The 24,976-nt window shown below is 54.5% G+C and overlaps 1 protein-coding gene across 1 annotated transcript; it reads right to left on the reverse strand.

Moving 5' to 3' along the window:
• Positions 1-860: 860 nt before the first annotated feature.
• Positions 861-14,679, reverse strand: CHRM1 (cholinergic receptor muscarinic 1). Its single transcript, XM_032153146.2, has 2 exons — positions 14,599-14,679; positions 861-4,008 (listed from the first exon to the last, which is right to left on the reverse strand). The coding sequence occupies exon 2, from the start codon at positions 3,928-3,930 to the stop codon at positions 2,548-2,550; it is 1,383 nt and encodes a 460-aa protein (XP_032009037.1). The 5' UTR covers positions 3,931-4,008; positions 14,599-14,679; the 3' UTR covers positions 861-2,547.
• Positions 14,680-24,976: the final 10,297 nt, after the last annotated feature.

Consider the following 24,976-nt stretch of genomic DNA (forward strand, 5'->3'; position numbering starts at 1 on the left):
TGGAAGCTTTCTTCCAAAGGCTTCTGGGAGTCCCAATGGCTGCAAGGGGGCTGAATCCCCACTCCTCCCTCTGCAAGGGCTTAGCTCCACCCAGGACCTCATCCCTCTAGGCCAACGATTCTCAAACTTTACCCTGCATCAGAACACCTAGAGGGCTTGTTAAAAATAGGTGGCGAGTTCCACAGAGTTTCTGATTTAGTAAATTAGGGGGACCCTGAGAATTCTCATAGCTAACAAGTTCCCAGGTGATACTGGGGCTACTGGTCAGAACCACTGTGAACTGAAAGATTCACTCAGCAGGTCTGGATTATCCGAACCCTGCACATTTGCACATTTCAAAGAAAGGTTTGGCCTTGCCTGGCTCCTGGAGGATAACACTAAACCCTTGGAATATCCTGCCTGGTAAGTGTTTTTGCTTACCTTTGCTCCTTGGGCCACATGGTATCAGTTTAACTTCTGGAAGGGCTGGAGACTAAGTAAGGTCAGCCATGTGGGTGGTCAGCTATGCTTACATGACCAGCCTCCAGTAAGAACATTGGACACCAAAGCTCTGGTGAGCTTTCTTGGTTGGCAGTACTTCATTTTTTTTGTCATACATCATTGCTTGGAAGACTGGGCACTGTCTGCATGACTCCACTGGGAGAGGACAGCTGGAAGTTTGTATCTGGTCTCTCCTGGTCTCTGCTCTGTGCACCTTTTGCTGTTGCTGTTTTATGCTCTATGTTCTTTCACTGTAATAAACTGTGAGGATAATAGCTTTGCTGAGTTCTTTTTTTTAAATTTTTTTATTTTTATTTTTATTTTTTTTTTTTTGAGGGAGACTGGAGTTTTATTATTACTCAAATCAGTCTCGAGCTCTGCTGAGTTCTATGCATCGTTCTAGCAAATCACTGAACCCAATGATGGTCTTGGAAACCACTACTCCAGGCTACGGGATTAACCTCTCTAGAATTCCTTTGCGTTGGGCTTTGGGGACCCTTCACCAAAGAAGTGCCTTATAACCTGACCTGAGGGTCATCCTGATGGAGTGTTTTGGCCTAAATACTTTAGGCTCTCATCTACTCAATCCAGGGCTCAGGAGGTTATGAATTGCCTGGAAGTCTGGGTGTTGCTCTGTGGGGTAACCCTGAACAATCCCCCTGGATCTCTGGGCCTTATCTCCTCATGTGTAAATGGGGGTTTGGAAGAGTTCTGTTCTCCCTGGGTATGGCAAAGCCAATAGAGAATATGCAGGGATGTGGGCAGGGTTGGTTTATTTCACCTAGCTGCCTCACTTCCAGAAGTCAGGTCTGCGTTTTATAGCCCCACTCACCTGAGCCAGGGACTCCACGGTGCTGGGGTCCCCAGGCTTTAGTAGATGCAACCATGCAGTGCTGGCCCTCCTAGAATCACTTTCAGGGCCATGGCCCACATTCCAAAGTACTTGGGCCCTCCCTGCCCCATCCAGCCCTGGCCTGACACCAAGGCCTTGAGCCAACACAGTTAGGAAGGCCCCTTAGTGCCCGCTGGTTATGTGGCTTTATTCACAGACTCAGCACTTGCTGAGGATGAAAGGAAAGAACATTTGGGGCCAGGCTGGGCCTGGAGATCCGGGTGGCTGGGAGGCCATGCATGGGTTGGATTGGGGAGCTCACAGGAGAGAACCTGCTGGCTGGGCCAGGCCTGTGTGGGGCAGGGCCAGAGGCAGGCAGCATGCGGGAGGCCTGGCTAGATCTGCATGGAGCAGATCCATCCAGGTGGTGGCTGTGAGCCAGGATGGAGGGACTGAGGCTTCTCTGGGGCAGGGGGTATGGATTTGGGGCTGGATAGCAGGCACACTTGACTCCCACTCCCAGGAAAATGACATCGTAGGACAGTCAGGACACCTGGCTCCTGGTCCTGTTGCTGCCTTGGGACTTGATATGTGACTAGCCAAGCCGGACCCCTCCAGTGTCATTGTCTTGCTGATGCTTGGACATTTGCCTTGGAGTTGACCCACCTAGGGACCCTCTGAGGACATTTGTAGGGGGTCTGGACAATCCTGGAGGGTATGCCTAGGGCCCAGGTGGGCGGGCTCTGCCTACGAAGCGAGGGGATTCCCCAGCTCCCTGTCATCAGGCTTTTCTCCCAGTGGCCAGTTCAGTTTCTGGCTGTGCCCCCCAGGGGGCACCATCTCACACCGCAATCCGGGCTGCCGCTGGGCCAAGGAATACTTGATGTTAAGCCTTCTTTCTCCTGGCCTGCCCTGCTGGCTCCTGACTTCCTGCCTAAAGGCAAACAAGGAGTCCAAAGCCCGGATCCTCCTCCCGGGCCTTCTTCCTGGTGAAGAGCGCATTCCCACCCAGCAGGGAACAGAAAAACCAGTTCCCCGGGTTTCCCTCCCTGCCTGGGAATAGCGAAGTCTGGAAAGTTGGCAGGGTCTCTCTGGGCTGCCCAGGAAGGTGACCCAGGGGCCTGGGAAGCCAGGTGAGGCCTGAGCAGGGCCCTGGGGCTGAGGATGCAGCCCCTGCCCTCTTCCCACCGGCCTTTCCCGGGGACTGGGGTGGAGGGATGCAGGAGAGGGGACCATCAGCATTGGCGGGAGGGAGTGCGGTGCACGGAGCCAGGGCGCTTGGGGATCTTGCGCCAGCGTCTCTTGTCCCAGCGGCAAAGCAGCAGCAGGCGAAAGGTGTCCCGGAAGGCTTTGTTGCAGAGTGCGTAGCACATGGGGTTGATGGTGCTGTTGACGTAGCACAGCCAGTAGCCCAGCTCCCACAGGGTCTCGGGAACACAGTCCTTGCAGAAGGTGGACACCAGCACCATGATGTTGTACGGCGTCCAGGTGAGGATGAAGGCCAGGAGGATGGCACTCAGGGTCCGAGCCGCCTTCTTCTCCTTGACCAGCGAGAAGGTCTTCCGCTTGGCCAGCTGCTCCTTTCCACGGGGCTTCTGGCCCTTGCCAGCTCGATCACGCCCTTTCTTAGTCGGCCTCTTGACTGTATTTGGGGAGCTCCGTGGGGGCTGCTTGGTGGGGGCCTGTGCCTCGGGGTCCACCATTGGCATCTTGATCACCACTTCGGAGCCTGGCTCCTCTCCCTCTGAGGATGTGAGGGACTCCATGGAGCCTTCGTCCTCTTCCTCTTCTTCCTTCCAGCTGTAGGCCTGCAGCAGCCTGGGGGCCCGGCAGCAGCGACAGCAGCGGCCTGGAGGAGTCTCTGGTGAGCCCTCAGCCCCTGGCTGAGACCTCTCTGAGCTGCTGCTGCTGCCACCCCCTTTGCCTGGCGTCTCGGAGCCCTGAAGGGCTGCCAGCTCCCGTGCTCGGTTCTCTGTCTCCCGGTAGATGCGCCAGTAGAGCGTGCACATGACTGTGACAGGGAGGTAGAAGGCAGCCATGGCTGTGCCAAAGGTGATGATGGGCTGGGAGAGGAACTGGATGTAGCACTGCCCAGCTAGCACTGTCCGCTCCCCTACCAGGTACTGCCAGAAGAGGATGGCTGGGGCCCAGAGGACAAAGGAAACCAGCCAGGCCAGGCCGATCATCAGAGCTGCCCGGCGGGGTGTGCGCTTGGCGCGGTAGCTCAGGGGCCGAGTCACGGAGAAGTAGCGGTCAAAGCTGATGAGCAGCAGATTCATGACGGAGGCATTGCTGGCCACATAGTCCAGGGCCAGCCAGAGGTCACAAGCCAGCGTGCCCAGAGCCCAGTGGCCCATGAGCAGGTACGTGGTGTAGAGGTTCATGGAGAAGGTACCGATGATGAGGTCAGCACAGGCCAGGCTCAGCAGGAAGTAGTTATTGACTGTCTTGAGCTCCGTGTTGACCTTGAAAGAGATAAGTACCAGCAGGTTGCCTGTCACTGTGGCTAGCGACAGGAGGCCCGTGGTGATCCCAATGAAGGCCACTTGCCAGGGACCCTTTCCTGGTGCCAGGACGGTGATGTTGGGGCTGACAGCAGGTGGGGCTGAGGTGTTCATGGTGGCTAGGTGGGGCTGGGGTTGGAGAGCCCCTTCCTCCAGGCACGCTACAGGGCTTCCTCAGAGGAAAGTCATCACCTGAAAAGAGAGGACATGGGCTTTGGTTGGGCCACTGGACATTTCTGATAGGCCTTATTGGGAGATGCTAGGGATGTGATTCCTGCCCTTGCAGAGCTTCAGACCAGATAGCATCACCCTCCCTTACTGGTGCCCACTCATGGTCATTTACCATGCACTTTCCCAGCCATAAGTGGATTTTCCAGCAGTGTGGAGTGGCTTTGGGATCCAGGGATTTGAATCTTCATTCCAGTTTTACCATTCAGACTCCGGGCCTCAATTTTCTCACTGGGAAATTACTACAAATTCCTGTCTTACGTAACTTGGGTTGCGGGAGTTGGGAAACTCACTTTGTATACAGTCCTGCCAAATTCTCAAAGCATTTCACTCAACTTTATTAAAGCCCTCGCTTACTGAGTAGTCACTGCATGCCAGACACAGTACTAACCACCTAAACGAATTATCTAATTTAACTGTTGTACATCTCTAGGAGAAAGGGCTCTTATTATGCCCATCTCACTGTGAGGGAACTGTGGCTCTGAGCAGCTGCAAGGCTTGGCCATGGTGACAGAGATAGTAAATATGATAAGAACCCGCAAGAACAGGAATGTGTCCTAAAAGAGGAAAGAAAGAAAAGAAGCCGTTCTCACTCCCCCTGGGTATGTGGTGCTCCAGTGGGACTTTTCCACTAATAAGGAGAGATGGGAAGAAAGGGGAGCTCCTGAGAAGATAAACAGAGAGAGATGGGAACAGAGGGGCCTTAGGGGTGTGTGCGTGTGTGTATTTTTTTTCTGCACGTTTTTCTGTGCATGTGGGTTTGCATATGTACGTAGGGGGTGGTATTTGGGGCTGCATTGAATTCCCTATGAGGGCAGCAAGGAAAATTGTGCTGGACCCAGACACTCAGTTGGTAGTAAGAAGGTCTAGGGCAGGCCGGTGCGGTGGCTCACGCCTATAATCCCAGCACTTTGGGAGGCAGAGGCAGGTGGATCACGAGGTCAGGAGATCGAGACCATCCTGGCTAACATGGTGAAACCCCATCTCTACTAAAAATACAAAAAATTAGCCGGGCGTGGTGGTGCGCGTCTGTAGTCCCAGCTACTTGGGAGACTGAGGCAGGAGAATCGCTTGAACCTGGGAGGTGGAGATTGCAGTGAGTCAAGACTGCGCCACTGCACTCCAGCCTGGGCAACAGAGCGAGACTCCGTCTCAAAAAAAAAAAAAAAAAAGAAGGAGGTCTGGGGGGCAAAAGCAGGAAGCAGGGATGAGGGCCTCAGCTCCTAGCTCATTGGGGGTCTGGACCCATGGGGTGTGGGAGGCTTCCCTCCCTCTCCTGGCTCTGTTCCGGGGCCCCAGCCGAGTGGGGAGAAGCAAGGGGAATGGGAAGATCCCCCAGACTTTTCTTGGATCTGGAATCTGGTCCAGGCACTAAGGCTGGGTAAAGAGAAAGGCCAGGGCCCTTAACAACCTGCTGGCTGGGCAGGAGGCCCCCACAGCCACAGTGAAGCCAGATGGAAGGGTAAGGGTCCAGGCAGCTCAGCCAGGGGCTTGCTGCCATGTGATTTGGTGGGTCCCTTCCTGCTCTGGGCCTCAGGCATCCATCTGTCCATTGAAGAGCTTGAGGAGCCCCTGACCCTCAGCTGTGGCCTCCAGGGGCTACATTGTTGGGAAAATTCCAAGGGAGAGATGTTGGGCAAGGGTCCACTGAGCCCTGGTGTTCCTTGGGCACCTGGTCTGTGACAGGCTGCTGTGATAGGTGGCCTGGGTGGTTTGTGGCTGAGGGCATCTCCATGGCTTGACGTGAACCCTCAGTGTGTGCAAGTCACTGACAGCGTGGCGAGTTCAGTGGGGGACAGAATAAGCAAGGACTGTGGCTGGCAGTGTGTGCTTGTGTGTCTGGGAGAGTTTGCACATGAGGGAGCATGTGCAACCTAGACTCCGGAGCCAGACTGTCTGGATTTGAATCCAGTCTATCCTATTCACTGGATGTGTGATTATTGCTAGTGATATAACTTTTTTTTTTTTTTTGAAACGGAGTCTCGCTCTGTCGCCCAGGCTGGAGTGCAGTGGCGCAATCTCGGCTCACTGCAAGCTCCGCCTCCCGGGTTCACGCCATTCTCCTGCCTCAGCCTCCTGAGTAGCTGGGACTACAGGCGCCCGCCACCACGCCCGGCTAATTTTTTTTTTTGTATTTTTAGTAGAGACGGGGTTTCACCGTGGTCTCGATCTCCTGACCTCGTGATCCGCCCACCTCGGCCTCCCAAAGTGCTGGGATTACAAGCGTGAGCCACCGCGCCCGGCCGATATAACTTCTATATGCCTAGGTTTCCTCAACTGAAAAATGGGATAATACCCATTAGCAAGACTGTCACCTCTTTTCAGGCGATGAGGATTAAATGAATCACTGCATGTAAGGTGCTTAGAATGGCCCTGGCACATGGTAAACAGTAGGTCTCCTTTAACTCTCAGGATGTGTAGCAATGAGGGTGCTAGGCTGCCTAGAAATGTCTACTTCTTGGCCGGGTGCGGTGGCTCACACCTGTAATCCCAGCACTTTGGGAGGCCGAGGCGGGTGGATCACCTGAGGTCGGGAGTTCGAGACCAGCCTGGCCAACATAGTGAAACTCTGTCTCTGCTAAAAATACAAAATTAGCCAGGTGTGGTGGTACATGGCTGTAATCCTAGCTACTCTGGATGCTGAGGCAGGAGAATTGCTTGAACCCAGGAAGCAGAGGTTGTGGTGAGCCAAGATTGTGCCATTGCACTCCAGCCTGGGCAACAAGAGTGAAACTCTGTCTCAAAAAAAAAAAAAAAAAAAGAAATGTCTGATACTATGACAATAGCAACTAGTAATAATAATGCTCATCATTGTTATTGAGAGCTCCCTGAGTGCCAGTTGCTGTTAAAGGGTTTATATGCATAATCTTATTTAATCTTTTTTTTTTTTTTTTTAAACGGAGGTCGCGTCTTTCCCCCGGCTGGCGGGGAGGGGCACGATCTTGGCTCACTGCAACCTCTGCTTCCCAGGTTCAAGCAATTCTTCTGCCTCAGCCTCCCGAGTAGCTGAGATTACAGGCACGTGCCACCATGCCCAGTTAATTTTTCTATTTTTAGTAGAGACGGGATTTCACCATGTTGGTCAGGCTGGTCTCGATCTTGTGACCTCGTGATCCACCCGCCTCGGCCTCCCAAAGTGTTGGGATTACAGGCATGAACCACCGTGCCCTGCCATTTTATTTAATCTTAACAGGATCAAGGGATGGCTGTTGTCTCCATTTTTTTTTGAGATGGAGTCTCACTCTGTCATACAGGCTGGAGTGCAGTGGCACAATCAGCTCACTACAGCTATTGTCTCCATTTTCTTTTTTTTTGAGATGGAGTCTTGCTCTGTCACCCGGGCTGGAGTGCAGTGGCACAATCTTGGCTCACTGCAACCTCCGCCCCCGGGTTCACGCCATTCTCCTGCCTCAGCCTCCTGAGTAGCTGGGACTACAGGGGCCCGCCACCACCACGCCCGGCTAAATTTTTGTATTTTTAGTAGAGATGGGGTTTCACCGTGTTAGCCAGGATGGTCTTGATCTCCTGACCTTGTGATCCGCCCACCTCGGCCTCCCAAAGTGCTGGGATTACAGGCATGAGCCACCGCGCCTGGCCTATTGTCTCCATTTTATAGATAAGGAAGCTGAGACTGAGAAAAGCAAGGGAATTTGTACAAGATCATGCAAGGAAGGTAGGAACTAGGATTTGAGCCCAAGCAGTTTGTTCCAATGAAATTTCATTTACAAAAACCGAAGACCAGCCTGGGGATCATAGTTTGCTAATTTGAATTCTAAAAATATTACATTAAAATATGATTTGTCTTGATTACTGAGTTTTGCTGTACCCTTTCCCTTAAACAAAGTCAGCCACTGGGCTGGAGGCTGGGATTAGGCTGGGGCTTTCCCCAGTGAGGCCACTAGGGAATTTGACAATTTGTGCAATTCTTGTCACTGTCATCTTCTGAGCTCAGTGCTGTTTAATGCCCATTGCTCACAGGGAGCAGCTGAGGCCCAGAGAAAAGGGAGCAGAACGCATTGTCTAGTCCAAGGTCTCCTGGTTCCTAGATTGGGTACTGCCCCCCATGCCATACTCTCCTGGTAGTTTGGATCAGCTCTGTAGCCCTGGGCCCTGGGCAAAGACCTGCAAAGGCTGAGTTAGACAAGGGGAGGTCGCTAGCCTGAGAGGCTGCACCCTGCCCTGCTGCAGGGGCCTCTCATCTGCCTGGGCATGGTGCAGCCTTTAAAGCTTGACTCCTTAGGCCTGGCATGGTGGCTCACGCCTGTAATCCTAGCACTCTGGGAGGTTGAGGCAGACGGATCACATGAGCTCATGAGTTCGAGACCAGCCTCAGCATCTTGGTGAAACCCTGTCTCTACTAAAAATATAAAAATTAGCCGGGCGTGGTGGTGGGCACCTATGGTCCCAGCTACTTGGGAGGCTGAGGCAGGAAGATCACTTGAGCCCAGGAGGCAGAGGTTGCAGTGAGCCGCGATCATGCCACTGCACTCCAGCCTGGGTGACAGCGTGAGGCCCTGTCTCAAAAAAAAAAAAAAAAAAGCTTGACTCCTTATACCTCAGCAGGCTAGGACTAGGGTAAGGTGAAAATCAGGCACTTGCCTCCAATGCAAAATGTAAGGGGTGCCCCAAAACTTAGTAATCAAGAAAATATTTTAATGTAATATTTACAAAAATGGAAGTTAATGCAAAAAAATCCAAGATGAACAACATGTTAAATAAAGACAGGGTCCACCCTGCACTTGCACAGCCCTTTCTCACTCACCTCACCCTAATCCTGACCCTGGTTCCAATAAAACTTTAGTTACAAAAACAGCCAGCCAGCCTGTGGGCTGGAATTTGCTATTTGGTTTAAAAAAATATTATTATGATATTATTTCTCTTGATTAGTGAGTATTTTTATGTCCCCCTCTTAAATTTTGCTCCGAAGCGAGTGCCTCGCTTGATTCACCCTAGTCCTGGCCTTGTAGTTCCCAGTTTTGGGTTTGAAGCTCGGCGCTGAGCCTTCCTTGCTGTGTGACCATCAGTAACCAGTCAACCTTTCATTCCCCTGCTGCCCTCATCCCCAGCTGTGAGGATGATACCGTTCAGAGTGCCTGGCACTGAAACAGACACTCAGTTAAAAAGTTAAAGCCTTATTATTATTATTATTATTATTACTTTAAGATGGACTCTCACTCCGTCACCCAGGCTGGAGTGTAATGATGTGATTTCAGCTCGCTGCAACCTCTGCCTTCCGGATTTAAGCGATCCTCCTGCCTCAGCCTCCCGAGTAGCTGGGATTATAGGCTCCTGCCACCACACTCAGCTAATTTTTGTATTTTTAGTAGAGACAGGGTTTCACCATGTTGGCAAGGTTGGTCTCGAACTCCTGACCTCAGGTGATCCACCTGCCTTGGCCTCCCAAAGTACTGGGATTATAGGCATGAGCCACTGCGCCTGGCCCTGTTGTTATTCTCCACTCCTTCTCCTGATCCAGTGCCCAGCCTCTTCCCACCATGCCGTTTCCCCTCCAGACCCCAGGCACGCCCCTACTCTGGTTCCCAGTTTGCTCATTTGCAATGGAGGAGTTGGACAAGCCTGGTGTCTGAGGAGATTTTACAGAGTCCAGAAACCAACATCTCAAGGTGCTGAACAGAAAGAACCCAAGTCCCTGAGGCAAGGCTGAAGGCTCACTTACATTATCTCACTTGGGGCTGGAAATGACATCAACTCAGGTTGGGAATACGGTGCCCATCACAAGGCTAGCTACAACTTTGGTGAATTAAAAAATGCTTTCAGAACAGGGGGCTTGTGAGAAGAAGTAACTCAAGGAGTCTTTGGAGGTGAGGACCTCTCCTAGAGGAGTCCTTGGAGGTGAGGAAGCCGGCAGTCCCTTGCCTTGATGTCTGGAAATTCCTTCCAAATCTCCCATTTTAATAGTCATATTGCTAACCACCATAATTAATGCCTCCTGGGTGGCAGGCACTTAATATATATTCTTTCCCTTAATCACAGGACACCTCAGTGGACATCCCATGGGGGGCTCTATCTTTATATTATAGGTAAGAGCATTGAGGCTCAGGGTGCAAAGTAGATTTCTGATGGTCCCACAGAAGTGGTGGAGGTGGGATTCTGACCCGGACCTGTGGGCTCCACGCCTGTGTTCTTTCCACCTCGGCAAAACCCCTCTGCCCCACTTATGCGGATGAGGGCTAAGGCCTCTCACCTGGGACAGGTGGCAGGTAGAGAAGTCACCAGAGGTTCCAGAGAATTGGAACCTGATTCTTGCCACCATCTAGATCTTCTGCCCCCTATGACGCAGCCCAAGAACAGACCCATCAATGAATGACTGCCTTTCCTCTATATCAGAAGCAGAGGTCCTCACCCCGAGCCCTCTCTTGGACAGAGAAAGAGCTCAGGAGAAGGTTCCTGGAGACGTGCTCTAGTCCCTTCTGTGTGACCTTGTCCAAGTCTCCTTAACTGTCGATGTGGGGCAGTCTTCTACCTGTCCAAGGCCCCTGTGGGATCAGTGAGATGGTGGCTGTGAAAGAATCTGGTTTCCCATGATTGTGGCAGATTCCCCTGGGGAGACCAGCCCTAGGCTGAGGGTTAGGGTATGGGGTTCAGTGGTAGCTCTAGAATCCCTAAAAAAGGAGGGACTTAGGACAGCCAGCTGGTTGAAAAGGGGGCTTGAAGCTGGATTTGCAGGGCACGTCCTGTGAAGGCATCCATGGGGGCTGGGGCTCACATATGCGGTGAGTTTGTCAATGGGGATTGCAGTGGGCAGCAGGAAGACCCCCCGAGGCAGTCCTTGGCACTGCCTCTGCCTAGCTGCCAGCTCTTTTCTTGCTATGTGACCTTGGGTAAATGACCATCCTGACCTGGTGGCCCTTCTGTGGAATGGGGTGAACTCCCAGGATGAGTGTTTGTGTGTGAGGGTATATGCATTGCTGAGCAATGCTGGGAATGGTGGAGGTGGGTCCATAGCTTTGTGGGGACTCATCCTCAGAGGGTGTTTCACCTGCAGTTCAGGAAGATAGTGAGGAAGCAAGGAGGGGCTTCTCTCCAGGACTGTGGCCTCCTGATGAAGGCTGTTAGAAGCCTTTAATAATATCACTAATACTCCTTACACATAATAGCAGCAAAGAAAAATTACTCATATTACAGTAACTGGTATTTACTGGCTGCATACTATATACCAGACATGGCTCTAAGCATTATATACATAAACATTATAAACTCGATCTAATCTACCTGTTACAACTCCTTGTGAAGTAGGTCCTGCTATCTCCAGTTTGCAAAAGGCCTAACCTGAGGCTTCAAGACCTGAAGGACCTTACAGCTCATCGGCGATCCAACCAGGATTTGGATCCAGGCCATCTGCCTCCGAGACCAACCTCTCAAACCCTACTCCTACTCTTGAGGGGTTGGGGGAGCTTTCCAGCCTCCTTGCCCACCTCAGCTGGCTTACTCAAGCCCTACTTTGAATCAGTTAACGGTGAGTAATCGGTCCTTCTTTCAGAATCTGGCCTCCTTGTGTGCGCGGCAGTGTCCGTCGTATATCTGTGTGATGTGTGATGACAGTGCTGTGGGAAGAGGGTGGGTCTACTGGAGCTCTTTAAAGGGCAGGGTAAGGGCTGTGTCTGTCTCATTCAATGCTTTATCCCAGGGCTTGGCACATAGTAGTTGCTCAATAAATACTTGTGGAATAAATGTACGTGTGTGTACTCAACTTCAGACCCTGGAGACTGAGGGTGAGCCTGTGGGGGTCAGGACCAGGTCCAGAGCATGGTCCAGAGGCCCCTCTTCTCCCTTGAGCTCCCGCATCTCATCTGCCGGGTCCCTGCTTCCCTGAGCGAGGCCCTGCCTGGCTGGAGAGCATAGGAGAAAAACAGCCAAGAGCATCTTTGTCTGTAAAATGGACCAAAGAAACCCTGCCTCACCCAGCTGCAGGGAAGCTAAGTGAGGTGCCAGGACAGACATGGACGTGCCAAAGCATTTGTCACTGGGGAGAGGAGAATGTTAGCCTGGGCTCAAAGGGTTAAGGGATGAGGTCAGAGCCTTTATTACAGCAGGCCAGACTGTTGACTGCCAGCGCCCAGGACCGATCCCTAGGGGCTGGGGATCTGGCTCATGAGAGCAAATGGGAGCAGAGAGAACCACTGGGGGAGGCAGGGAAAGGGAAATGGGGAGAGGGATTCCTGAACACCAGGCTTTTCTGAACTTACCACTGGCCAAAGAGTACAGAAGAGGAGGGAGGGAATGAGGGGATGCTGGGGAAGAGATTTAGGAGGGAGGAGCGGAGCCATCTTGTGATTCTGGGCCTGGAAGCTGGTAGAGTCCTGGTTAGGGAGAGGGGATAATACTGGGGAGCAGGAGGTATGTGGAGGGGGCTGTGGGGTTGGGCACCTGAGGCCTCACATATGCAGTGAGGAGGGCGCTCCTTTTGGCCATGTCTACTCACTGGTCCCTTCTGCTAGGGCCTGACCCCAGAAGCCAGCCCATACGAGGCAGCTCTCCCCTTGGGGTTAACTTTTCTTTGACGGCAGCTCTTGACCCATTAAAGTGCACAAAACTTCCACCCCTGATGTCTGGCTTTGGGAATGAGGGAGTAAACAGATAGAATTTATCACAGTTTTAAGGCTCAACAGTTGCCATTGGGAGGGCTAACTAGCCTTGTGGAGGGCAGCAGCCATCAGTTAAATGCTACATAAAACATACCGCTTAGCTGGAAGAGGAGCGTCAGCCCTAGAATCACTGCCAAATTTGCTCACCCATGATGGATCTTAAGCAATTGCCTGACTTTGGCCAGACCATGCCAAAGCCTGGGCATGAGCAGCTGGACCCTAGACCTCACTCTGCCAGTGTGGCATCAGAGGTTCTGGGTCCCTCATCCTCCTCTCCGCAAGCCCCCTGCTCCTGGCTCCTTGCACTCCCCTCCTCATTTCCTTTCTTCTCTCTCCCTCCCTCCTCCATCCTTGTAGGCATCACCATGGCACCACAGCAGAGCAGAAACCCAGCGCAATTCACCCACCTCTCCCCACCTGCTGGGAGCCCAAGCTTCTGCGTCTCAGAGCTTATTGCGCCCCCTGCTCTCCCACCCCGTCTTCCTGCTCACGGAGGCGGCAGCGCAGTGTTGTGCTGAGGATGCGGAGAAGGGGTCCAAGCCCCAACTGGATCCCTACAAATCCCTTCTCCTACCATGAGCTCGTCCCTTTCCCTTTCTCAGCCTCAGTCCGTCCATACAATAGAAAGCCTCCTTTCTAGGTCTGACATGACCTCTGGTTAGCCCTTTCTTGACACTTTGGACTCCCCATTACACTTCAGAATCCAATTCTCAGAACTCCAACCGCCAGCTGTCAGCTGCGAGCCAAGACTCACATCTTCTGCAGCCCATTTCACTACCTCCTTCCCTTTCATATCTCAGCTCCGATAACGACTGCAGCTTGCCTGGTGGCTGAGGTCAGAGGGCAGAGAACTCTCATCTGACAGCCCAGTGAACAGCTGATTACCCCGAGAAAGGAGACTGTCTGGCCACTGGAGACTGCCCGACTCCTTCCAGCCAGTTGGGCAGGGGTCCTGGGTCAGTCGGGGTGGAGCTGCAGATGTGTTTTGTGCAAAGATGTGAACCCCTCTCCATTGGCTCTGATAACCTCTAAGCTGCACATGTCTGGATGACTTAATGAGAGCTGACGACCCCCTCCCCAGCTGGCCTGCCCAGGAGCTGACAACTCTACAAGCATCAGAGTTCCTGGCCCCTAGCCATCCCCACATTGTGCAGTCTGCGGGCACTGGGGTGAGTACCTGGCATGGGTGCCCACTGGTATCCATGCATTGCCCGGATATAGGACTGAGACCCACCCTGCGGGAGCCCAAGATACTAGAAACATAAGGAGGGTCCTCTGGGCCCCTGCGCACGTCAGGGCCACCTTCCCTGGCCAGTGTGGCCATCCACATGCCCATTTGTCCCCAAAGAGCCCTGGGGCTCTTTGCCTGGTCTCCTGCTGGCTTCTGGCCTGACACCCACCTTGGCTTCTAGCTTCTCTGTCTGGCCAGCAGCCTGATTCAGTCCATCTCGGGGGAGCTGAGGTGGACAGGGGTGGTGGGTTTCAGGGTGCCCTGAGGGAGGAGAGCAGGAGGTTCTGGGACTGGCACCCACATCAAGATGGGGGTCAACCTCCCACAGGATGCTGGAGGCAAGGGCTGCTTCCTGGCCCTTTGCCCTTCCCACTCTGCCCCTAGGGTGTTGGGGGTTCTGCTTGCTACCAGGCAGCCTAATCCCTTCTGGGCCTCAGGTCCAGTTTCCTGAGGGGGGTCTCCATCTCCTCTGCCAGCCGAAGCCCAGAAAAACATTAGATACATCCACTCAAAGCCAGGAGGCCGAGTGTTTGGAGCAGCCAGTGTTCAATGCTACAGAGCCCCCTTGCCCTCTAGACCCCTCCCTGGCCTCCTCCTATCTCTGTGAGTCCATCCCTATTTCCATCTCATCTTAGTCCCTACCCTCCCCCGCTCCCCAGGACCCTGCTACCCTCTACCTCAGTGCAGCCCCTCCCAAGCCCTCCCAAATGTACTCACCACGGGGCTGAAGAGGGGTCTGTAGGGTCCTCAGCCCCACTGCCTCCCTGGGGTCCGGCGGCGTCTCCAGGGACCCAAACACCTGGCTCCCAGGGGGAGCTGCGCCCTGTGCTGGCAGCGGGAGAGGCACAGCCAGTGATTGGCATGTCCCACCCCCTGGCACGCCAGCCTTAGGGGGGAGGGAGAAAGGGAAAGAGAGGGAGGGAGGAAAGGGAGAAAAGGAAGGGAGGGGAGCTGGAGGGAAGCCTCAGGCAGCGTCTGGGGTTGGACTAGGTTCTGGAGTGTGCCCCCCTCCTTCACCAGGGCACCCAATTTGAGCCCCAAGAGGGAGGAGGAAGGACATGAGGAAGGCAAGCCCAGGAAGGCTAAAAGTCCAGGACAGGAGAGAAGGCGGATACAGGGAGACAAACACCCACACCCACTGCACAGACCCGGCGGCACACACACCCTCACAAAGGCACACTGTTTCCTTGGGCTCCTCCCCCCACCCAACCTTAGAGCCCCCAGCCCATGTGCACCATGCCCCAAAACACATGCCCCGGTATTCACATGCCTGCTTCCCTCACACACACACCCTCCCCCCTGCACATGCCCACGCACCCACCCACCCAACTACACACCCTGCTCTTCCTCCCTGCTGCGAGAGAGCTAGATTCCTTCTGTTTGGAAATGACACATTGGGCCTCACGTGAGAGGCTCCAACTTGGAACAGACCCAGAGGGCTGGCGCACCCGCCCGGGGGCTGAGCGAACGTGCCCGCGTGCTGGGCTGTGTGTGCTAGCATTGGGCTATGCATAGCCCGTTGTGAGGGTATATGGGTGTTTGCTTTTCGGGGATGAGTAGAGGGCCAGGTGCCTGCCCCATGTGCGGCTGAGTGCCCTGCATGTGTGTGTCCCTGTATATTCATGTCACCATGCAGCCTGTGTAAGTGCAGGTGTGACCCTATCAGTCTGGAGGCAGGACGCGTGTGCACATGTGTCTATATCTGATGTGTGGCTGAGTGTTGCCCAACTGTGGAACTTGCTAATTCTGACAAGTGAGGCAGCCTCTACCTGCCTGCTCCACCCCAGGCTTCCACTTGGAAGACAGACAGGCAGACAGACAGCTCTCCTCCCAGCTTGTCAAGCTCTGTCTCCCCTGACTCCCACTCAGGGCTCACAGGTGTGTACCTGGGAGGAGATGAGCCCTCCTCCCCATCTCCCTCAGCCCTACTGGGTGAGGCCAGCATCCCTCCCTGCCAGGCTGGTCTGGACTTCTGTGTTGAGCTTCCTCAGAGATAGAACCCCTGGGGGGCCGTTTGCCATAGAGATGTGGGTGCTGCACTGCCTCCGTTTGGCCCTAGAGACCTCCCCAGGAGCTGACTGGGGAGGAGAGTTGGAGGCTGCAGGGACTGCCTGCTGGGGCTGCTGTGTTTTTTGCCCCACTGGGCTGTGTCGAAGTCCTGGGGTGAGAGGTGGGAAGGAATGGGAGCATCAATTATCCCCATTTTGTAGGTGAGAAATCTGAAGAGCAGAGGTATGATTAGCATGTGGTGGGCAGGTGTTTGGACTCGGGTCGCTTGGCTCTAAGCCCAGGGCTCTGGAGTCTGGGGCAGGGGTTTCCCCTACTCATTTCCCCACCAAGCGCGGCCTCTGCCCCCCACAACCCCGCCAATGCTGGTGCCTGATGGTAACCTGTGGCTTTCTCACCCAGGAGTCCAGTTGGCCAGTGGAGCCAAGTGGAGCTGAAACTGGAGTTCCTGGGGTTTGGTCAGCAGCTACTGGTGGGCACACGTGGCAGGTACATGTGGGGGCGTCTGTGCTTCTCAAAGCCAGCTGGGGTTCCAGCAGGCACCCAGTCCTCCTTCCTGCTGAAGTCAAGCAGACGCTGCAGCTTGGAGAGAAATCTAAATGAGCATCCCCTTTCCATCCCAGGGTCACCCAGCCGGTCAGGGTTGGGTCAGAACTTGACCAGTCCCTACCCTTGGGCGCGGACTCGGGATGCCCCCTGCTGGGCTGCCCTGGGTTTGCGGCTGCCGCTTGGGCGGCGCGGTGGGGCTGCGTGTACTTGTGCGCGTACACGTGGCTGAGTGTGGGGGTGTTAGGCCTCCACGCTCAACATCCACTTCCGAATCTGAATCAGGCTCCCTCTTTGCCACCTCCCCCCAATCTCCTTGGTCTCCCTTTTCTCTTCTCCCACCGCCTCTGCACACGTCCCTTTAGAAATAAAAACACTTATTTTGTGGGCGGGTGGGGAGGGTGTCCAGCTTTCCCCTGCCTCCTCCTGAGTGCCCCCCTCTGTCCCACGCTCCTTGCTTCTGAAGTCTGTGCAGTCGCGGATGCAGGGGGATGACGCCCCCCGCCACCCCCACCACTGTATCACTCTTCTGACTTCCCCGCCCAGACTTGGCTAGGTCACCCTTATCAGATGGGGAAACTGAGGCAGGAGGGGAGAAGAGAGGTACGGCCTGGAGAAGCGCTCCCGCCCGGCTCGCTCACCACCCCCGCACTCGCGCCCGATTTAGCCGCAGGGAGGCTGGGAACATTGTTTTTATTTTAAGCCGCCGAGTGCGGCACGAACGCGGCTGCTCGCGACAAAGGGCTTCTTGAAGCGGCTGCAGGCGGCGCACGTGGGGCTTTGGCCCCGCCCCGCGCGACCCCCTCCAGTTCTCCCTCATTTCTGGCCGGGTCGGGTAGGGGCTGACTCTCGGGTCTCGGCTCCTGCTGGTTGTTATTTTTGGTCGCCTGGTCGGGAATTCACTCCTCCAGGCCACCGAGGGAACGTGGAGTCGCCCTTGCGCGGCTCGGCCCCAGTCTCCGCCCCCTTACTGTGGAGGAGGAGAGTGCCCTGAATGCGAATTCAGCTTGGCCTTTTTCTAGTTGAAGCGGCCTGAGCAAGCTAGGCCCCCTCTCTAGGTCTCAGTTTCTTCATCAGTGACAAGAAGGGTAGAAATACCTCCCCGACCAGGTTGTTTGACGGGTTAGTTGAGCTTCTGCGGGTAAAACGTGGCACGTACGTCTGCAAAAAGTGAAAGCCATCATTGTGTGTGTGTGTTTTTTTTTAACAGGGTTTCGGTCTCTTGCCCAAGCTGGAGTGCAGTGGAGCTTACTGCAATTGCCTGCCGAGCTCAAGCGATCCTCCCACCGCAGCCCTACCCCCTCACCCACTCTGAGTAGCTGAGACTACAGGCGCGCGCCACCCCACTGGCTTTTTTTTTTTTTTTTTTTTTAAATTTTTTATTGACAGGGTTTCACCATGTTGGCCAGGCTGGTCTATCCGCCCGCCTCCTCTCCCTCGGCCTTCCAAACTGTGGTTGTGAACCACCCGCCGGGTGTTCTTTTAATATAAACTTACTGACAATTTAATGTGCAGAAATGCTCTCTCTCTATATATATATATATATATATATATATTTGTGAGACAGGGTCTCACTCTGTCGCCCAGACTGCAGTGCAGTGGCGTGATCTTGGCTTACAGACAACCTCTGCCTCCCAGGCTCAAGCGAGTCTCCTGCCTCAGCCTCCCGAGTAGCTGGGATTACAGGCGCGCGCCACTACCGCCCCGCTAATTTTTGTATTTTTAGTAGAGACGGGGTTTCGCTATGTTGGCCAGGCTGATCTCGAACTCCTGACCTCAAATGATCCACCCACCTTGGCCTCCCAAAGTGCTGGGATTACAGGCGTGAGCCACCGCATCCGCCCGGCCTCTATATATTTTTTTTTTTTTTTTTGAGACGGAGTCTCGCTCTTTCGCCCAGTCCGGAGTGCAGTGGCGCTATCTCGGCTCACTGCAAGCTCTGCCTCCCAGGTTCACGCCATTCTCCTGCCTCAGCCTCCCGAGTAGCTGGGACTACGGGCGCCCGCCACCGCGCCCAGGTAATTTTTTGTATTTTTAGTAGAGATGGGGTTTCACCGTGTTAGCCAGGATGGTCTCGATCTCCTGACCTCGTGATCCACCCGCCTCGGCCTCCCAAAGTGCTGGGATTACAGGCGTGAGCTAGCGCGCCCGGCCCGCCCTTGGTTTTAATCCGTGTCAGAAACTCAAACCCAGCTAAATGTGCCACTTTTACAGTGCCGCTTCCTCTGTCCTGGGGCATACATTCTGAGTTCGGGTGGGAGGCAGCGGGTCGGCCTGAGGGCGCCCATCCTCGCACCTTCACCTTCAGTGGCCTTAGGTCCTCAACTTCCTCTCTCCCCCAACCCCCTCTCGCCAGGACTCCCGGAGAGACTAATTCCCAGATGTAAAACAAGAAACTCAAATCCAGGGCCGGGCTGCGCATAGAGCAGGCCCAGCAAGGGGCCCCCAGAGTCCCCGCCGTCCGAGGCGAGAGCGGACGCGGCCACAATAAAGGCATCTTATTGGGACAGGAAATAGGGATTTCCCGAGTCCGGTTTCGAAATTGAGGCCTTGTAGACGCTTCACCTTTCCTGCCCGGCTACGTGCTGGGCTCCGGAGGGCAGGGGGAGTGCGGAGAAGCAGCTCCACTCCCCCGCCCCAAGTCTTGCGGGCAGTTCTCGAAGAAAAGATGGGTTTGGGGCGGTCGCGAAAGCGGCGCCTCGCGTGTTTTCCTGCCGTTCCCGGGTGCTTATAGCCCGGCCGGAGACTCCGCTGAGTTGACTCGGCGCCCAGGGTCCTGCCAGGGGTAGTGAGTGCTGGGAACTGAGATAACGCAACGTGGCGTTTCGGACTCCCCGCTGGACCGGGCCGTGGAGAGGAGCTGCGTTCCCACAGGGCATCCCTAAGCGTCCTCTGTCCCGGCCTATGAGGACACGACCTGGAAGTCCAGGCCACTGGTTGCCGCCTTGGAGTTGGACGTACCGTGAATGTGCGGCCCCGAAGGAGGAAGCAGGCACCTTCCCCCGCACTATGGAAGCTCGCGCCCCTCGCTGCTCGAAACACCTGATTCACGGCATCGACCCTGCTTCGCTGGGTCTGCGGACATTGGGCTCCCCAGCTTTCCGCCACAGGGTGTACGCGCCCGGGCCCAGGCGGGTGTAGGTCCCACGTGAAACTGCTGGAGCCCGGCGGAACTTCGGACGGGAATTTGGGGTCAGAGCAGGTCCAGGTCTCAAGGCAACCCCCAACTCTGTACAGTGGAATCCGCTCGTCCAGGGTCGTGACCCGAGTGAAGCAGTGCGGATTTCAGGGTCCCCCTGCTCCCAGCCCGGCGAAGTTTCACCCTTCCTTCCCTTGCCGGCTTCGTCCCCCAGTTCCCTGGACGCCGAGTCCTCGAGTCTCCCTACCTCCTCCGCAGGCGGAGGCCAAAGCTTGAAGCCCACGATGACGAAGGGTGGGTGGGAAGGCGCCGGGCGAGTGGAGCCTCAGTCCGGTTCCTCTGCTGAGACCCTTGCAGGCGCCGCAAGTACGCCCCGAGAGGTTCAGTAACCTGTCCAAGGTCACACAGCTAGTAGGTGCCAGAGTCAGGCCAGTAGAATTCCAATCATTGCTTTTGCCCCGATCCTAAATGTGCCCCCAGTGTCAAATGTACTCGCGTCTCCGCGAGACCCTCGCCCCTGCGCAGGCGCCGCAAGTACGTCGGTGGGTCGGGGGCTGCCCTTTGCCCTACCCTTTGTTTATTGGCTCCCAGGGGTTCTCCACCTCCGTCGCCGCCGCCCGGGGCCGCTTCGGTGACGCCCATGACCCTCTGTGCCCCTGCCGCGGCCCTTAGGGGCCCACCCAGCTCCGTGCCCAGGAGGGGCCGGGCGACGGGCTGGAGTGCCTGGGCTGCGAGAGAGGCCTGGTGCCAAGCGCCCACTCTCCTTCTCAGGGAGAGGAATAACAGCACTTATATCCCCTTCATGCCCCAGTGCAGGCCTTTTGTTGGCGGGGTTGGGTAAGGGGTTGTGCAGAGCTAACGCTAGGAAGGCGATAGGAGCTGGCTGCCCTTTATTGAGGGTTTGCTCCTGGCTACCACATTCATAACGTCTTTGCGTGCACTTTCTCATTTAATCTTCACGGCTGCCCCACGATGTAGGCGCAGTTAAGGTCCCCATTTTGCAGACAGAAAACTGAGGCCCAGGGAGGTTAGGTAACAATCCGCCCTCTTAACCCCTTCCCAGTTTGCAGGTTTTGCCCCCAGCTTGGAGCCTAACTATCTGAGAACACTGTCTGCTATCTGTAAGAGGGAGTTTCCTGGGAAATTGCTAAATCGATGTCTCCTGCAGTGCTTCATTTTGTGGTCCCATTATATTAACAAACACTTGCATAGCACCAGCAATGTGCTGTCACCCTCTCAGTGTTTTACGTTTTAACTCATTTAATTTTCGTAATAACCTGATGAAGCAGGTAGAATTATTATTCCCATTTTACAGATGAAGAAACCGAGGCACCGAGAGGTTCTGTAACCTGTCCAAGGTCACACAGCTAGTACATGCCAGAGCCAGACTAGTTGACTTCCAATCATTGCTTTTGCCCCTATCCTAAAGGTTCCCCAAATGTCAATGGCGATGTATCCACATCATCTCCTGCCTCCTTCTCCCCTTCTGGCTCCCACTGTGGGGCAATCAGCCTTTTTGTTAGGACCTGACATGACCTTGGCCCCACAGCCCCCCTTCCCCGCCCCCTTGGCGCCTCCTGCCAGCCCCATTGCTGACTGAGGCCTGACCAGGGTAGAGATTGATGAGAGTGAGAGGCTCTCCGAGGCCACCTGTTTACTCTGCCGGCAGGCATACGCAGTGATTAACGGTGCACAATCGAGTTAGGACCTGAGCTCTGCAGCTGGAGGCCGGGGCAGGGAGAGGGGCCTGCGGCCCAGAGCTTTCGCTCCCTGGGGATCTTAGGGGTTTGCAAGAAGCCCCTCAAGGAGACCGAGAATGAGCAGTGCCTAGCCAGAGGGTATAGGGTGCATGTAGACAACCTTCCCTGTCCTTCTTGCCCCCACCCCCTTTCCACAGAGACAGTGGGGCTGGGTGTGTCTCAGCTCCAGACCTTGTCCAAGGAAGGAAGGAATGAAGGAAGGAGGAAGGAAGGCTTTTCCCAAAGGGCAACCTCTCAACAGGAAATGGTAGCAATGCAGGGAGAGAGGGAGGAGCAGGGCTGGGTCCGTCTGGGGTTTGGATGGTGTGGGACAGCTCCGCTTGGGCCCAAGCCTCCTCACTTGTATCCCTGTGTCTTTCCCCCAGGCGTTGAACAACTTCTCTCTTGAGCACATACCCATTCTGCTCTAGTTTTCTTGTTATAACAGCCTAGCCTGAAGGAACACATGAATAAAAGCCCAGCCCCAGCTGTAGCTCTCCTTATGGGGACCCTTTGTTCCCTTGCCCTGCATTCAGGGGACAGGTCACCAGAGTTTCACTAGTTTAAAAACCACATAGTGCAACCCATAGCATGTCCTGCCTCCTCCAGATTGGTAATGAAGCTTCACCCTAAGGGTTCAGACCGGAGTCTAGGCCCAGCACTGTGCTCAACACTGGGAAGGGAATAGGAGAAACCAGAGCCCAGAAACCATGGGGCTTATGAGCTTGTTGGGGAGACAAAATGATTTTGGGAAAGGTATTAGGGCACACTGGGCGCATGCATTTCCCAGGAACAGGATAAAAAGGTGAAGGAAGGTAGAAGGATGGTCAGTAGAAGCTGGCCCTATGTGGAGGGTGCAGGCCTGCCCAGGAAGGGTGATCTGGTTTTGGAGGTTGTGTGGTATGTCGGGGCGCCAGACTGAGTCCAGTCGCGGGGCCCTGTCTAGAGCCTTGTAGAAGGGGAGTCATGGCCTATCTCCCACCCTCAGTCTACTGTTCTGTACATGGAGGCAAAGTTCGACTTGGTAGCCTCAGTGGGCTTTCCCAGCTCTGATGTTCCTTGAAGATGGGACACCTGGGGCTTGACTCTGTTCTGTGGCCTGGCAGATCCCTCCGTTCTCTGAGCTTCAGTTTCTCTGAAAGTAAAATGGGAACTCAGGCTAGCCCAGTGTTCCTCAGTTTATTTTGTGGATGTTAGTAGGTGTTATTTATTTTTTTAAAAAGGCCTGTGTGATGAAATGGGAAATTAATGAGGCTTTCTTTACTATAGGAACCTCTCCAAACAAATAAATGGCAAACGTGTGTTGAGAGTCTCTGAGAGGCAAAGAGAACGATCAGCATTTCCCAAACTTATTTCTCCACAGGATCTTTTTTTACATGGAGTGTCTCATAGGACTGGCTTCTGAGGAACACAGGTGGGTCACTCTGGACTGGCTTATCTAGAAAACCTCCAGCTCTGATGTGATAGTTTTAGGCACCACCTGTCACCCATTTGGCCTCTACTCCTGCCCCCTTGAAGGATTCTTTTCCCTGGCCCCAACCTTTCCCGGACACTGCCCACCTCTGGATCCCTTACTGTACTCTCTTTAGGGAGCCCTTCTTGTGCCCGGCTTCCTATGACCTCCCTGGCTCAGCTCCCTAGAGGGCTCAACTTCATCCGCTGCCCCTTCCCTGGTCCTTTCCAGTTCCCAGAGGACCTGAGGGGCAGTGTCTGGGCTCTTCTGGTAGGGTCAGTGTGACAGCCACCCTCAGCCCCAGTACGTGGTTTTCTGGTTTCTAATCCCAGGCCCTAGTCCCAAATTTCCCAGGCTCAGCTTCAAGCCTCCCTCTTCAGCCCTCAATCAACAGACCTCATTCCCTATCCCCTACATGAGGCCTCTAGCCCCAAGTCTCCTGGCTCTCAGCTCCAGGCTCCTGCACCTTAATCTGCAGCTCCAAGCCCTAGTCCCGCTGCCCACCCATGGTGTCCAGCCTTCCTCTCCAAAGCAGTTTCTGAGATTCTGGGTTCTAGAGGGTTAATAGGCAGCCTCTTTCCTCTCTCCAGCTGCAGCTGCAACCTACTTGGTTTTTGGGCCTGAGCCAGGGGCCTGGGCCAGAGGAGAGCAATTGAGCACCCTGGCTGAGTGAGGGGTGAATCTCAGGAGTTGAGGACAACTATTTACAGTAACACTGCCCCCAACCCCCCAGCCTGGTTCAAGGTAAGGGAACCCCTTAGAGGCAAAATTACAGATTATGAACAGAAAATTCTAATGAGGTAAATGGTGGGAGGTGGGGGTTGGGGCCAAGGGCAGGGTAAGGAGAAGACAGGAGACGGATGGGGGTGGTAAGCCTGGTTCAGTCCTGAGATGGTGCTGAGGATAGGGCCTGCCACAGGGTGTCCTAGCTGGGGAATCTCTAAAGAACCATTTTACAGTTGGGGAAGCTGAGGCCCTGTGATTTGCCAAAGGCTCCCTCCTCGGGAGGAGGGTCTATTGCCCCTGCCTCTGCATTCTTCTCTCCTTTCTTCTTGCCTCCTGTTTCCAGATGTTAGTGGCCAGTGCCCAACCCAAAATTGTCTCCTCATATCATGATCTCAATGTGCAGTTTCCAAAGTGCTTTTTCTTCAGCATCTCCTCCTTCTAGAAATCCTTGCTATGCTCAGCCTCTGGGGACACCCCCTCTTGGGTCTCTTCCTACTCCCCTGGCTGTTGTTCCACATTCTCCTTTGCTGATGTTCCTCGCCATCCTGCTCTGAACTTTGGAGTGTCTGGGCTCAGCTTTTTTTTTTTTTTTTTTTTGAGTCGAAGTCTTGCTCTGTCGCCCAGGCTGGAGTGCGGTGGCATGATCTCCGCTCACTGCAACCTCTATCTCCCGGGTTCAAGCACTTCGCCCTGCCTCAGCTTCCTGAGTAGCTGGGATTAGAGGCATGCACCACCACGCCAGGCTAATTTTTGTGTTTTTAGTAGAGATGGGGTTTTGCCATGTTGGCCAGGCTGGTCTTGAGCTCCTGATCTCAGGTGACCCACCCGCCTCAGCCTCCCAAAGTGCTGGGATTACAAGCGTGAGCCACCATGCCTGTCTGGGCTCAGTCTTTGGACCTTCATACCCACTTTCCAGGTGAGCTTATGCCACCCACACACTGATGACTCCCAAATGTACATGTCTAGCCCAGGCTCTCCTCTGAACACCAGTCTTTTTTTTTTTTTGAGATGGAGTCTCGCTCTGTCACCCAGGCTGGAGTGCAGTGGTGCAATCTCGGCTCACTGCAAGCTCCGCCTCCCGGGTTCACGCCATTCTCCTGCCTCAGCCTCCTGAGTAGCTGGGACTACAGGCGCCCGCCACCACACCCGGCTAATTTTTTTGTATTTTTAGTAGAGACGGGGTTTCGCCATGGTCTCCATCTCCTGACCTCGTGATCCGCCCGCCTCGGCCTCCCAAAGTGCTGGGATTACAGGCGTGAGCCACCGCGCCCGGCCTGGACACCAGTCTTGTCTATCCAATATTTCCTCCTCTGTAAAATGGGAATAATAATAGCTCTGCATCCTAGGGCCATAATGAGGATTAAATGGGTTTAGACATGGAAAGTGTTGGAAAAATGCTTGGCTCAGAGTGAGCACTATGGCTGGAGCTATGCTTATTATTACCACTGTCATTATTGCTGCCTGCCAGCCAGCTCCATTTGGATG

This window comes from Hylobates moloch, unplaced genomic scaffold (assembly GCF_009828535.3).
Source record: "Hylobates moloch isolate HMO894 unplaced genomic scaffold, HMol_V3 SCAFFOLD_5, whole genome shotgun sequence".
NCBI classification, from domain to species: domain Eukaryota; kingdom Metazoa; phylum Chordata; class Mammalia; order Primates; family Hylobatidae; genus Hylobates; species Hylobates moloch.

Bases quoted from the DNA above. Each gene is read 5' to 3' on its own strand.
- CHRM1 (XM_032153146.2), bottom strand. From the start codon at position 3,930: ATGAACACCTCAGCCCCACCTGCTGTCAGCCCCAACATCACCGTCCTG.